The following is a 16,778-nucleotide window of genomic DNA, read 5'->3' on the forward strand; positions in this document are numbered from 1 at the left end:
GTCGGGGCGGTCACCGGAGATAGGTAGGTGGCCGGGGCGAGCAGCGCAGGTGAGAGAGAGTGCAAGAAAGAGAGAGAGAAACTTAATTTTGTGCCCTAGATGGTGTTTTACATCGAAAGTTAAAGACGGATTCGCGATGAAACAATTTCATCGTCAACACCGACGCTAATTAGCGATGAAATAATATACATTGCTACTTCGTCGTTAAGTTTCGACATATGTTGCGATGGAATAATATTCGTCGCTAATTTGTCGCTACTTAGCGACGGATATTATTCAGTCGTAAATCCTGCAACTATTTTTAATTTTAGGAACGGATCATTTTCTCTCGCTAATCCGTTACAAAATTGCGACGGATTATTTCTGTCGCTAATCGACATTTTTCTTGTAGTGATATTTGGTGTTAGATGTGAGAAAAAATGCCAAAATACTATGATTTTGAAGGGGCCTAACGGGGCATAATGAGAAAATGGGCAGGAGTGTATTTTATATATATATATATATATATATATATATATATATATATATATATATATATATATATATATATATATATATATATGCACTGGTTCTACCCACTTTCTCATTCTGTCCCTTTAAAATTATAGTCTTTTGGTATTCTTTCTCACATCTAACATCATAGATGTAATCTATAATTTTTGTTTAGTGGGAACGGGCTTTTGGATCACTGGAATCTGACCTGTATATAGGTTTTTTCGGTGATCCAAAATCAATGGCTATGAAGGCATCAGTTTTTTCCTGCTCATAAAAATACATTTTTTTGTTGAATTAAAAAAATTTATTTTTATGAGCCGATAAAAATTAGTGCCTACACAGCCATTGATTTTGGATCACGGGAAAAAACTGTATACCAAAATCTTGTTTCCATTAAACAAAACCTATAGATCACATCTACGGTGTTATATGTGAGAAAAAATGCCAAAAACTATAATTTTTGAAGGGGCCTAACGGGGGCAGAACCAGAAAACAGTGTAGAATAAGGAAATTACCTATATGTATATATATATGTGTGTGTTGCACACAAACATATAGATTTTTTTAGGAAAAGTAAAAACAAAAAATGAGATGATTGCACGGTAGTATAGAGCAAAAATCATGGTGAACCGAAAGTAGGTGACGCTATTAAAATATCTTGATTTTGTGAGAATTTTATGTTTTTCTGAATATGTAACAGTAAAATCTGCTATATATTTCCAAATATTACTTGCGACTCTGATCAAAAGTAGTGCATGTATCAATAATGTTGCTTCATCCAGGTATTAGATCAACGTTTTATTAATATGAATTGAACCTACGACCATTTTAAGAAATATACGATGTCTCCTTGTTGTGGGACATTGCACGTTCAAAACCCACTGGTACATGTTCAAAACTCAGTGGTACGTTGAATAGTAACTGGTGGGGTCTGCCTAACCCCAGCTTGTCTTTAATATATATATATATAAAGAGTAATGCACCTTTTTTCTGTTAGTTCTTTTAAAAAATCATAGTTTTAAGTATTGTTTCTCACATCTAACACCTTAGATGTGATTTTTAGGTTTTGTTTAGTGGAAACCAGTTTTTGGTTCGCCGAAATCGGACATGTATACATGTTTTTCCAATGATCCAAAATTAATGGCCATGAAGGTACCAGTTTTTCTTGGCTCATAAAATCATGTTTTTTTGTCAAAAAAACATGATCTAAGAGTTGATTCCCACTAAATTGTTCATTCTAAACACATCTAACGGTTCAGATCTATCATAAAACACTTAAAACTTATAAGGAAAATGACTAATATATATATATATATATATATATATATATATATATATATATATATATATATATTGGTCCAGCAGCCTCAAAGGTACTTGGTAATTAGTGCTTGCCTATTTTGGTAACTTAGAGCTATTTGGTTATATCATAGAATATCAAGTGGTCTGTGGTAGTTTCTATCACATGGAGTATATTGTTTTATTGATAGATGGTGCAATGTGGATTCAACATGAAGGGTTGCTGTCAGTGGACAAATCATGTGGGCGTTCAATTGATTCATTGAAATTTTAGGGAGATTCCATTCCAATCATTGTGTTACATAAAGCCCATGAATATGCATCATGAGGATGGTGAAGAGGATCAAGATAACCTCAATTCTCAGTATAAGTGAAAATTTACAAACATCACCCCCGAGTTCATCGTCAAGGACAGAAAAGAGCCTGCAAAAGCACTTGACTGAAACCAGAATAGGCCAAATCCAAGCAAGACTGGATCAGACTTGGAACAAGTAAAAAATGTGTTTTCAAATTACTTTTAAATCAATACCATGCTTTAAAATGGAATGAAAAATATATTTTTTGTAAAACTATGCCTGAATGATGAAATCGAGAAATCGGTAGTGTGAAGCGCATAGTTTTGTATTCCTACATGATTTAAGATTAGTATGTCATTATTTTCAACATGATCGATTGAATACTTAATTTTTTTCATGTGTTTACAGCATGAATCATGTTTCTGCAAATTTATTTCATGTGTTTTATGATGATTTAGTATGCTAGCATCTTAAACTAGATATTATGTGCATAAATCATAAGTTATATTGATAGTTTAAGATCTGATACATATTTTATGATCATGTGATATTTTTTATAAGCCTAGTGGTGTGTAGGTATTGTGTATATAGTTGATGCATGATTTAAAAATAATATTACACGTTGATGTTTGTGTTTTTCCTATATTTAGCATGTTTTATATTGTGATGCATATGTTGTCATGATTTTCCCAACTGATTCATTGCGGTAAAATAATTATTGCTCTCAAACTGGATCACTTGTGGTTAAATTATTTTATGGAGACCTTCTACACATTTAGGAGGTGTCTCAAAAAAATATGGGTCCCCAGTGGTGGTACTAAATTGAGAGTTATAGGTATTACAACACAAGACAAAAAATGTATCTTGTGTGCAAAGCAAATTTTGATAGTCAATTTTGCAGAAAAACTAATAAATCAATGGTTTGGTTTTATGAATAATTTTTAGATGTGTTATGGTTATTATATGGATGAATCTGAGAAAATTAATAGAAAAATTAGATCCATTAATGGAGAATCACAGAGTCTCAAAAAAATTAGGTAAAATTTAAGATTCTACAGGAAATCTGGATCTGAAACTATTTCAGATAAGGTCCGGTCCAAAAAATTTAAAAACTTCATATGATGTAGTTTTTCTATAAACTCGGATGCTTTTAAAAGCTAACAAGTATAGTTATCAATACAAAATTAGAGAGGTTAATATTCCTCCTAGATTGAGTCTGGTGACTACTTCTTGGTGAAGCAAATTACTGTTAGGTTCTGACAAAACTGAAAAATAGTTTCTGGTCAATAAATTTCTATGGCAAACAAAATTATTTTTTTTTTAGCTATTACTTGCATATGAGAGCTAATACCCTCTGGTATGACTATGATTTTTTTAGGGTTCGGATATGCTTGGTATAATAGTCTAACAGACCCGTCAACAGTACAAAAATTTTGATATATGCAGTCCTTAGTGTGGGACATGTTATGTCATATGAACTCGCCTTGTTCTAAATCTTATGCTTACATGTGATATGAGATGTTAATCATGTATTTTCTAATATCTGGTGTTTTATGTTTATGTTGTATATAAGCATGTTGATGCTTTATACATGATGATATATAAGAGTGCATGTTAACATATGAATTTTGGGCATGATAGATGGGTCATATAGTGTGCATTGTCATACATGTGATATTTTATCTAATTCATGGTTCATGCTATATTGAAATGAGTTTCATGAATCATGTAGTTTGGTATATGGCATGTGATATATTATAAGTCATGTAAGGCATGCATTCACTGAGCTCATGAGTGAGCCATGTTCAGTGAAACCAAGAGTGCTATAAGAGAGCCTTAGTGTTAGGGGCACTTAAACAACCTTAATAAAGAACGCCTAGTAGCCTATTCACCATGATTACCTTGGAGAGGGTGATCGATACATACAGTCACGAAAAGTATTGTAAGTGCTTTCGGAGAGCAAAGGTGTCTTCATGGATTCCCTATCCCCGAACGTAGGGAACCCGGGCTACCAAAAAGGCCTAGGTAAGTAGTCCATTGCTCTGTAGAGTAGGAATCGAGATTCTGCACAATTTACTGTGAGTTTTCACGATCACAGGCTGCTCTAGTGAAAGTTTGCACACTCTTCAAATTTTTAGAATAATTAAAATACATAGAATAATAACCCCCCCTAAAATAATTGTTTAGTGGGATTTAAGTACCGGGAGTGTACCCCCAAGAATGAAAAGAGAAATAATACATTAAAATGTTCACAAGTATATCAATGTCATATATTTCGTACATATTTTATGATTACATACATGGGTCTTGAACATTGACATACTTGATTCTGTATTTGCCTATGATGTGGATTTTCATCATGTGTGATTGCAGGTGCTCTTACTAGTGGGTAAGATTTGTTAATTATGAATGTTTGTATGCTTATTACTTATTGTAAAAACTCGATTCCTGTTGTGAATGTTTATATGACATGAAATTATCGTGTTATAAATATTTTATGATATGTTGTTATTTGTTATTTTGTTATAAATTATCACGGTTTTTTATGGCTTTAAGAGGATTTGATATTTTATTATTTGTTTATTTGATTAAGTTTTGTTAACTTTGATAATGTTTAAAATTAATATTTGATTTGTTTTTAATATAAACAATAGTTTGATTGAGTTATTTTAGTTTATTTAAAACTCACCTAAGGCTTGAACTGCGTTTAAAAAAAAATTATTTGTTATTAAGGCCTTACAATTTCCTTCAAAGTAGTATCAAAGTCAAAAGCTACAATTTGAAGATTTGCAAGCTTTAAAAAAGTGAATCAAATATACCAAGGCTGTGTTGGTCCGTAAGAAAATAACATGTGTGAGATGAATACAAATTTGTGCAACGTAAATCAGAAGCTTGCAACTTTGACACATGACATGATGTCAATTATGGCAATTATTATGGCGTGGTTTGGGTTGCATACATAACATTAGACGAGCAATCCCAACCCCAATCCTATGAAACACACGTCAACAATGGTGATTGATCTCAATCCTATCGTGCAGCTTGATAACGTAGAGTCGTAGACCATCGCGAGATCGTTGATGGAGACCAACACAACCCCCACATGAGCGCAATAGGGGCAAACCGCAGTGAGTCATCCCGTGAAACTCAGATTATCAAATAGGTATTTGCTACCACCATTCTACTGCCAGAGAACAACGTCAGGGTAGCGTGGTGTTTCGTGGCTCTTACTCTCGCCGGAGTTGGCAGGACGGAGGCCAATATGCTCATCGGGTTAATGTCCAGCGAAACTCCTTTGGGTCTCGCTGGCTCATGGCTGCCATGGGAGCCCTCACCTGCTGGACAAGGGACCAACACCAGCTGGGTTCCGACCAGTGGCATCGCACCGGCTGAATCTGACAGGCCAAACCCTGCCCTCTTGGCGGGAAGGGCCTATGGTCCACCGCCATGGCAGGCAATGGGCTGGGGTTCTCTCCCTCATGCCTTAGGGTCAGGCAGCCCTCAAAGGACAATAACTGGTTCCTGGCAGAACCGGTTCTCAACTGTACCAATTCAGTCCTGAACTGATTTAGGGAGCCTATTGGTTTGAATCCGTTTCAGCTCCAAAATGAGCCTAATCAAATTCAGTTTGGCCCAAACTTTCTCCCGAATCCATGGGGTTAGTTTTCCAGCCCTTATTTTAGTCCCAAACCATTTAATTTGTCCCAGACGGAGCTCGAGTCGGCATTTGGACCGAGTCATGGCCAGACCCAAAATCATTTTGTTGAGAAGAAAGAATTATGTTATTTCACAAAAAAAATTCTGTGTCTTGATAGATTAAGACTGCAATTAGATAGCGTGTACTTTAGCTTAGGGCTGGGAAACAAACCTAGCCACTCGTGGCTCAGCTCATGTTTCGGCTCGTACAGAGCTCATTCAAGCTCGTAAAATAAGCATGGGCAGCTGAATATGAACAATAGATACTCAGCTCATCTCGACTCGTGCAAGCTCATTAAGTAGAAAAAATACATTTTAGATATATTTTACATCATGTACATGTGTAAAACATATGATTCAACTATTTGGTTTGGTAAAAATAGGTTTAGTCCTATAATCTTATTACTTCTAGGTCTGAAACAATACATTTTTTTGTAATCCTATTTCTTTCAGTTCTAAAACAATGTATTTTTTTTTTGTAGACACCAGCTTGAACTCAGCTTGCTTAACTCTACTCATTATGAGCTTGAACTCAGCTGGGCTCGCCATAAAAATGAGCCAAGCTTTAACACTTCAAGTTCAGCTCATTCGGCTTGTTTACAAGCCCTACTTTAGATACAATGACTGTCTTCAGGCCAAATCGGACAGCTAAACCACCTGAGTGGTTTCCAAATCGTTGTGATTGTAATGTACAAGTGTTTCCTTGCAATCTGGCAGGGATCTGCCTAACCTCAACTTGCTAATAAAAAGAAAATAAGCTGTTCATTTTGAGCAACGTGTAAAAGACGGCCACAATTTTGATAAGATGTCATTCTTCATTCATAAAGTTCACAGCAAGAAATTATGATTCCAGAAGTGCCATGCATGATTTCCATGAACTGCCATGGACCATTCGGTAATCAAAATTGGATGATATTGACTTATCACTATTGTATCAGTTATATTTTTCAGTCAAATGCAATACCTGACAAAGGTTGTGACAAGATTGGTGCTCTCTCAATCCATTGTTCACAATATCAAGCTAAAGCAATCTCTGGCATTTTTCTTTCTAAAATTAAAAAAAGGGCTACTTTTTGTCCTAGAGAATATGACACAAGATCCAGCAACATTTGCGGGAAACAGCTTTAGTGAGAAAAAAAAAACTATAAATAGCCATCTTCACCAAAGCCAGTCGTCCAATCAGTGAAAAACAGAGTACATTTGCTAAGCAGTAGTTTCCAGAATGACCTCTCCCGCTTCCATATTTCCAATGAAAGTGAACAGGTTAGCTTGCAAAGCGCAAATTTATTGAAGGACCAAATGTTGCTGATCAAACTTGCAGCCCATAACCACTTAATAACTCGCAAAACATCATTCCCATACACTAGTCCAGGTAATCTTGGGATACAAACAGATTGATGAAGTTCATGCGCTTGCTGCATGAAATTTCTATTTAGCAACAGTGGCATGGCATGTCACCTTCAACAGTCTGACCAAGTTGGGGTGAAGGAAAGCTGAGCTTCTTTTGCCTTTGCAAACTTTAAATGACAGATCTTTCGCTTGTTGGAATTGAAAACCAAATGAACCACATGAATTTCTAACTTCCAGAAAAGAAATTTATCAAATTAAATAAAGCCTTCAAACATTAATTAACTGTAATTGTACTGCTTGCACTGCAGATGCAAATCTAGGCTCCACCACTGATGGATACCATGAGCTTGTTTAAAATCAGCTGCAGGACTTGAGTTTACAGTCATATTTGCTGATGGAATCAGGTGAAATGGTTGGTTTTCCTGTCCAAATGCATTCATTAACAAACTTCCCATAGAGTGTTGTGTTGCAAGCCGTCCAATTTTCCCAGCTCCAATAGCGTCCATATGTTTCCGGTGCTCAAAATACCCGATGTACTCTGAGCATACGTGATCAGCTGGATTCACAAATAAGCATGGAGTCCATGCTGAAAGAGCAGCAAATAATTCATTAGCTGCAGACACATGCCTGCTTCCCTTCACAGCAAGGGCAAGGCCAGCGGTTACAAAACTGCTGGCAATCCGCAGCCCAGATCTTAGTTTATGATCTTTAATGCTTTCAATGGGTGCTGAAACATAAGGAGGATTGAACAAAAATGTGCTCAAAAGGACACCCTGCTCAGCCATACCTTTTCCTGCGAGCATGGCAATGGCTGACCCAAGAGAATGACCACACAACCATATGTTATTTGCATATACAGAAGATCGATTTCTAATTGCCTCAACTGCAATGCGAAAACGGGAAGTTTGATGAAGGCCATGATGAATTAAACTAAGGTCTAATTTCAAGTCACGAGACAAAGAATCTGGCTTTGTGATTGTGCCTCTGAAAGCAACAACTGCATTAGGAGCCACCTGAAATGGGAAATTCTGGCTTGAAAATGGGATGGTAAGCTCATAAATGGCTCCAAAGATTGAAGAATCAGCATCATCAATGAGAGGATGGACTAACGTAAAGCCAAAGAATTGCCACCAAGGGGGTGCAAGAGCATCAGCGCCATTACGCTTCAGCTGCCGATCACGTTCGAGAACATAGACACCCTGAACTAAACTAGCAGCAATAGACCTTCGATGGTCAGCATTATCCCTGGGAAAAAAAAACATACTTTTAATTATATGAAAGTAAAATAATAATTGCAGTGATATAAAAAAAGAGAAAAGAGAAAACAATAATGAAGTATTCAACTAAATGCATAAAAAACAGGTTTCATAACTTAAGTACTTAGTCGAAACTTATTTCGACTATTTATTTATGTGTATGTGAGAGAGAGAGAGGGCCCTATAAACAATTCTGAGAAGCATGTGAAGCACATGCTGGTGCAAAGACGGTACTGTGCTTATAGTAGAGATTCATGGCATTCGAGATGGTAAAAGTTGAGAGTTTCCTACAGGAACTCTGAAATACTGCTTGTTGCGAAAATGGACATCAATCAATATGCAAACAAGGAGATGCCATGGTGCAATGCAATTACAAAAGGACACAACAATCTCTTTGGTTGGAAAAAGGCCATAACTCAAGTGGATGGTCTTGATGGTCAATAACATTTCAATCAATCAATGCATCGTAGGCATGGCCTCGACATAAAAATATGACATCCTCATATAAAAGTATGGGCAAGTTATCATCATCTCGGCTATTAAACATAATTTTCATTCCAGATGAACCTCATGGTTTATTGTCACCAGTCTAATCATTAGATTCAATTGAAGAAGCAATTTCATATTTTGACAAGGATCCAGTACTGGTCACCGAAAATCACAACATGCCTTCTCGCTGATGATTTTAGCATTCCAGCACTATCAATGCAATATCATTACTTGATGCAGACAGACAGACCTTTTGAAAAAGTATTATATATCTGGGAGCAGATTCATATCCCTTTTGAAAAAGTACTATATATCTGGGAGCAGATTCATACTTTTTCAAAAAACAAAAAGAGGGGACCAACATCATGTGGTTTAGGCTTTCTTGATTTCCATAAAATTACAGGCTCAATAAGTATACTCTGCTATCAAAATCAACACAAGATCCCTTGGAGACTATAATTTTGATGTAAGAGAAATGCCAGATGTTAGCAAACAAAGGTGGAAAACATGAAAAATGGGCAGAATATGGACTAAAGTGCATCTGTCTGCTGATAAGCAATGATCCAAATGCATTGAAAGAGACACATTTTGTGGCTCATACAAAGCCAATATGTTGGATAAAAAAGAAGCATTACTTAAGAAATTAAAAAAGAAACAAACTTTACCAATTAACACAAGTCAAATGGACAGGTCCTGAAATGTTGAATATGTCTCGTTCAGATGTCATTGTTCTATTCTCTCTAGGTGTCACTGAAAGGTGCCAAACAAACACAAAGTTAATAGAAATAAAAGTGAGTAGCAGAAAAAATCCTTGCATTGTATTGTATGTACCCCACTTCAAAAAGGAGAATCAGTTGCTGAAAAGATCAATCAAGTTCATAGCTCTACTTTTGGTTAATCTAACCTGTGAGTTTGAATATATCCTTTGGCTACCTAGAGATCAGTTTCATGGAATGCAACTAGCAATCAAATTCATGTGCAACACCACAGACACAAGGAGAATCCCAGACAACAATCAAACTCCAATTTTCTGATGCTGCTGCGATTACATTGACTATGGTGCCACTTGAGAAGTTCCTTCAACTGCATCCACATGCAGCAAGGTGCAAAATCCTGTACCAGGGATGATTTTAGGATCTTCTCCTATCATGGCAACTTTCCCTCACCACAACTTGGAGAGTTACAGATGAAAATATATACCCTTCACTTCATGCAATTACATGGTACTGATCGTACAATTTTAGAGAAAAACTAGATCTAAAATGACAAAAGCACTAGCCTATGGATCCGAATTGCTTGGTATCATAAATGAAGTAAATCCATGCAAGCATCAACTAGTAAAAAAAAGTATGAATGTTTTTTGTCATTGAGATCCAGAACTTTCAGACTCGAACTCATTCTTTTCAACAACAATTTGTGGGCCACCAGAGGGCTATACTACTGGCATTATCACAGAAAAGTGGATGCAAAAGGTTGAAGGCTTTCAATGGAGCATCTCAAGTCAGGAAGGTTACCAATGAGATTTGACAGATGATGATATACAAATCCTCTTCCAGCTAACAGAGAGAGAGAGCAGTTACAGACACAAAAGCCTATGAATGTTTTTCTGTTCCTGTAACCTTCATGGACACCCTCCTAGCACCAGTGGGTCATGCGCAATGTTTAACTGGTTTCAGAAATCTTATCTAAAATGCAGACCAGGAAGCGCATAATTCACATCTCTGTATAGACTAATCAGCCGAGGTTGCCAGCATTAATGATCTGTTCTGTGCCACCTTGGTACACCACAAAGTTCCTGTATAATCATGATGAAGTTTGGCATCTGCATTACTGGCTGCTAACTAAGAGAACAGAAGAATCAACTTGCCAATCCTGGAGACCAGGCTATTCAGTCTCACACCAAAGCATAAGCCAAGGATCCATGGCACCACCTATCATATCCAAGACAAAACAAAGGAAAAAGCCCTTGAACATATTCTCCTAAAGTTCTGCAGGAAGCATAGACAATGGCTAAGTCAGTGCTGACTGGTTCAAAAGAATTGCATAAAAATAGTAGTTCATCTCATGGTTTATAGATCTAGTAAATTTGATGAATGCCAATGGAAACAACATCCTGTCCATCACTGCATTAATGCCAAGAACCTTAGATAGTATTTCCACAAGAATGATACTAAATTAGGGAGGTCACTGTCATTTGTTTCAACTGGAAGTCCCTCCAATTAGATCATGGCGACATGTTTTATACTTTTCATCCAAAGATGTTTCATTATTCACCAAATGTAGATTCAACATAATTGTAGAGTACTTCAAACAAATATCATTCAGTTCAGAATTGTCAAGTACCACCAGCAAATTACATGCCCCAAAGCTAATAAAAACCTACACCATTTTTCAATATGAACAGACAAAAATGATTATACTATCTAGCTGATATGGAAAAAAACACAGGTGCTTGGACACACAAACACCCACCTTCCCCAAATTCATGAAAAACTCACACTAAGATTTTCCATCTATCTTTCCATCATCTCTTGAATGATCAGACTTCCTATTGCAATTCATAAAAGTTGATATGATGTACATTCCTTCAATAAACTTCGTATACTCATTATGTTCGCTCACTTTGTTTAAAACTTTCATATTAAGAAGTTGAATCTCGCACATAGAAACATACACACACCTATGTGTGTGCACGCATGCACGAAAAACAAAAGATGGTAACGATAGATAAACTCTGAATTTGTCAATTGCATGAATCATCTAATACACATAACTGTCATGACAGAAAACTATTCACTAACGCTTCTAGCAACATAACACTATTAACAATGACTATTTCTTTCTCATAAAAAATGCATGAAAACCACAAATAACAACCATTCCTTCTATCATGCTGTCCTCAGTTTGTGATGCTGTTTTCCAAAGGCGACGCATAGCACCATAATATAAGGACAAGATTCTTCCTCAACAAATCAAAATAAAACAGCACAGTCGATACCGATCATTCTGTCACAGAAATCACCTAGTAATACTGGTCAAAAAACTGAACAAAAGATCTCTCCGTAAATTTTGAGTTCTCAAAATTCAGAAAGAATGCTTATGGTAAGATTAAAGTATAGAAAAATCTCCAACTACTGAACATGAATTTCCTATGCTACACTAGCCTGTTTCTTATCTCTTTTATGCATCTTTCCTTTATTTTCTATTAAATCATGCACTTTTAGAAAAGTAAAGACAAAAAAAGATCATGATTGGATGAAAGTACCTTAATCACAACAGGCATCGTAAACATATTCAGCCATCTTCTTCAGTTTGCTAATAGGCTTAAATTTTAAACCTTCTATTAACTTTGAACCACAAGACTTCCAGCAGTACTTCCAACTTAAGATGTAAACATTCAAATACAGATGAAGTCAACTCAAATCACAAAGAACAAATTTAACATTGCCAAACTGGTTAGGAGATCCTAATTCTGCTGTATGAAACCAAACCTTGGCAATAATACTCTTCTTTCTACACAGAAGAAAAATCCCATTTTAGAGTCATTATCTTTCCACTATTAACCAGACGTCACCATCGTTTATGACATACAGAAAGATTAGACACAGACATTAGCAAGATCTTACCAGCATTAACTAGAAAACGATCTTGCAGACAGATCAAATGGCTTCTGGCTGCAGCTTCTCAGATTCTGCTACAGATTCATGATCTTCCTTTTCTCTTGAAACACAACAACAACAACAACGCCTTCATCCCAAAACAATTGGGGTTAGCGATATGAACCAAAAAAGAAAATCATTCTGGGTCCTTCACATGAATCCTTCTCCTCCAATCATTTCTATCCAATGCCATGTCCTCGGTGAGGTTCAAAGCATTCATATCCTTTCCTATCATCTCCATCCAAGTCTTCTTAGGCCTACCTCGACCTCTTTTGACTAATATATTTTTCCATTTGTCCATCCTTCTAACTGGAGCATCATTAGGCCTTCGCCGAATATGTCCAAACCACCGTAAACGATTTTCTCTCATCTTATTTTCAATGGATGCAATGCCTACCTTCTTACGTATCTCCTCGTTTTGAATCTTATCTTTTATTGTATTTCCACACATCCATCGAAGCATACGCATCTCAGCTACACTCATTTTTTGAATATGATGTCTCTTGGCAGCCCAGCATTCCGTACCATATAATAAAGCGGGCTTAATTGTCATAATATAAAACTTTTCCTTCAACCGCAATGGCATTCTACGATCGCACAGCACTCCAGTTGCACTTTTCCATTTCATCCACCCAACCTTTATCCTATGGTTTACATCTTCATCAATTTCTCCATCATTTCGAATGATAGATCCCAAATATTTCTCCATCATTCTACGATATTTCTTGCTCGCCAAACTTCACTACACTCTCATCACTAGTATGTTGCTTACTAAACCAACATTCCATATATTCTGTCTTACTCTTACTCAACGTAAAACCTCTTGCTTCCAATGTTTGTCTCCATAATTCTAACTTAGCATTAACCCCAGCTCTAGACTCATCAATCAAAACAATATCATCAGCAAACAACATACACCACGTCACATTTTCTTGAATTGATTTTGTAAGCTCATCCATCACTATAGCAAATAGGAAAGGGCTTAATGTAGATCCTTAATGTAACCCAACTGTTATAGAAAAATTGTTTGTCACCCCTCCACAAGTGAGAATATTGGTTACCACTCCTTCGTACATATCTTTAATTATACTAATGTACTTGAGAGAAACACCTTTCTTCATCATTGTCCACCAGAGAACATCCCTAGGTACTCTATCGTATGCCTTTTCTAAATCAATAAAAACCATATGCAAATCTTTGTTCCTCTCTCTATATCTCTCAATAATTTGTCTAAGAAGATGTATAGCTTCCATAGTTGATCTTTCAGGCATAAAACCAAATTGATTCTCCGATATCATGACAACCTTCCTCAACCTATGCTCAATCACCCTCTCCTAAAGTTTCATAGTATGACTCATGAGTTTTACACCACGATAGTTTGTGCAACCTTGCATGTCACCCTTATTCTTATATAGAGGCACCAAAGTACTATTCCTCCACTCCTTAGGCATCTTATTTGTCCGCCAAATCTTGTTAAAAAGATTTGTCAATCATTCTAAACCATTCTCACCCAAGCATTTTCAAGCCTCGATAGGTATACCATCTGGTCCAACTGACTTTCTTGATTTCATTTTCTTTAAAGCCTCTGCAATTTATTTCTTTTGAATCTTGCGTATGAAGTCACGATTCATCTCATGAGAAGAAATGGAGAAGTCTCCAAGATTCTAAACCTTTCTCTTGAAACACAGAAACAGAAAAATGCGGATCACAACTTTGGTATTAGAGACACATGAGAAATGGTATAAAAGAAGAAAAAGCAAATTTACAGACTTGGAAAAATTAAACCTAGAGATTAACTCAGAAACCAAAGATCTAGATAGGTAACAACTATCAAAACTGAATTTTTAGCATAACAACCATAATCAACCAACCTGCCTAGGATTCCAAATTGTAAGAGACCGTTTAAGACCTTATGGAGTAAACTTTTGACAAACCTTATGGTGGTAGTTTATTGCCATGAGAATAGAATGTGGATTTTGGATTTTTACAAATGGTGGGCAGTTTTTGGAGCCCTTAAGGCCCCTAAATCTGGAGACACCAACCTTACCAATTTTCGATAAGCATGAATTAGACCACGGTTTATGAACGAGGACTTGTCAAATTTAATTAAATGACTTCTAACAATTCCATGTAGCCAATTGTTCATCATCATCGTGTTTGGATTGACTCAATCTGCATATTTCGTAATTACATATCTAGGATCTATACCTTGTTTGGCATTTGTCTTTACCGATTGGCAAGGACAGATATCCATTAAAGCCTTTTTATCTCTCATTTTTGAGTTATAATTGTCTCAAAGAAAAGCGTGTTAGTTTTCAGGATATGGATATTCTATTACTCATTTACTCATCATCTTAGTGAGGGCACCGCGAGTGCGACACGGCTTCTTTTGTCAGGTGAAATCAACCACACTCAAATCCATTTCTATCTAAAAGTTGATTCAGTTAACCCTAACCAAGCCCAGTTTTTATCTAATATTATATAAATAAATACATAAATGCATACATGCAGTATTAACTTAAAACTGTTTTCCTGCACCCAAGTTGTTTAAAGTCCCCCCATCACCACATTCGCATCCGTGTCGGCACCCACACCTCTGTGATATAGTGAGGCGACACTGCATATCACATGCATGTCGTATTGGATCTTCACGTCTTAACAAAATTACACTCAACTCAAGGTAATAGAATTGAAATAAATTCAACTCAAAAGGTTACGAGTGAGCACAAATACATTGCTCCACTGGCTGCCTTTCTCCTCACATGACGCTTAGATAGTGCTCAACATCAAAGTCCAGATGCAAATAGGAACACCAACCAACATGGGTGTCCAAAAGCTAGCTTTTATGGCTAATAAATAATAACTCAAAATCGATCACATCCATAGAAAATTCTAGTAACAAACAAGGTTAAGATGTGATCGGTAAATAATGGAAATCCTAGTAGATTCCAATCATAATCAACTATTAAAATATGTTGGAAGGAAGAAATATCATAACTAGCAAGAAACAAATAAATAAAACAAAGACTTTGACTTCTCAATGGGAGACAATAAATAAGCCAATAAGTGACCTTTCGCAGCTATGTTTCATCACTGAAAATGACTTCCCTAGCCAGGATTAAGTTAAGATTTAAAAATTAGCATGTTGGGTACTGGTTCACTCCCCTATCCTAGGTGCCCCAGCTAAGCAACCCCTCCCCTCCTATTAAGATGTCAATCATGTAGTGGCTCTAACAATACATGGGTAAATTAAATCAACCTAATGATCCCCATACAAAGCATGAATTCCATCTCAAGCATCCCAATGCAATGATGTGAATTTGAGTGGTCACAATTTTAGGGCCCACAATAATAAAAATTCATTTTGAAGACAACATTTGCACGACGGCCAACTACTAATAAAGAATACCAGAATACATTAGCATAAAAGGTGAAGTTCACCCTGAAGATGAAATTCTAAGGACTCACTACTACTTAACCCATGATTAGCAATTTGCTAAAATATGCTCTTTGAGTGGCTTAAGGTGGCCAGGTTGACATGGGCTATGTGTCCTTTTTGGGAGCACAAGAAGTGCAAAGCTGGGGCCTGAGCTACTAGGCTCGAGGTCCATACAAGCCCAGCTTGGCTCGACAAATCAAACATGACTGCTCATTTTCAAATTGTTGGTGGATGGGACAAGAACCAAAAGATACAAGCTCAGTGGGTCCATGAGTTGCATAATTTTCAAGACTGTCTGGGTTCAAGTGGACTCTAGCCACGAACACAGCCTGCAGGTGGGACCGGTTATAAATGGGGGAATAAAGCCACCGAGCTGACACCATAAAAAAAATTGCCAAAAATTTCAGCCTATACATTTGAGTAGGAAGGTGAGAATTCTCATTGAGCGCCCACGTACAACATTTTTGTTTGGGAGATGGTTATTCGATGATATTCTGCTTTATCGTTTTCTTTTAAATTCTCAAAAAACAAAAACATGAGTAGGCCTTTCACGATACTAATTAAAATTATTATATGCACATACTTTATGAAAACAAACTGCAACAATAAGGACAAAGTTTTATAGAATGATGTAAATGTGCCTTGATAATTAATCTGCTAACTCCCATTATGACCGATGAAACATACCCCTCAAAACCCAAGCGCATTGTAATCGTTTTCTTAATAAAAAATAGATGCCCACGAGGGGATCTGATCATCAGATAGAGCCGACTCATAAACGACAGCAACTTGCTGGGAT

The 16,778-nt window shown here is 36.5% G+C and overlaps 1 protein-coding gene across 1 annotated transcript; it reads right to left on the reverse strand.

Annotated features, from left to right (window-relative positions):
• Nucleotides 1–7,354: 7,354 nt before the first annotated feature.
• On the reverse strand, nucleotides 7,355–9,608 carry LOC149814723 (alpha/beta-Hydrolases superfamily protein). Its single transcript, XM_089990342.1, has 2 exons — nucleotides 9,547–9,608; nucleotides 7,355–8,381 (listed from the first exon to the last, which is right to left on the reverse strand). The coding sequence occupies exons 1-2, from the start codon at nucleotides 9,606–9,608 to the stop codon at nucleotides 7,415–7,417; spliced, it is 1,029 nt and encodes a 342-aa protein (XP_089846468.1). The 3' UTR covers nucleotides 7,355–7,414.
• Nucleotides 9,609–16,778: the final 7,170 nt, after the last annotated feature.

Source organism: Nuphar pumila, chromosome 15 (genome assembly GCF_984573655.1).
Source record: "Nuphar pumila chromosome 15, dmNupPumi1.hap1.1, whole genome shotgun sequence".
NCBI lineage: Eukaryota > Viridiplantae > Streptophyta > Magnoliopsida > Nymphaeales > Nymphaeaceae > Nuphar > Nuphar pumila.

What these genes read in the sequence shown, in the direction of transcription:
- LOC149814723 (XM_089990342.1), bottom strand. Translation starts at nt 9,608, where the DNA reads ATGACATCTGAACGAGACATATTCAACATTTCAGGACCTGTCCATTTG. An exon ending in CATTTGACTTGTGTTAATTG is followed by an intron (nt 8,382 to 9,546) that starts GTAAAGTTTGTT and finishes TTTTTTTCCCAG; the next exon opens with GGATAATGCTGACCATCGAA.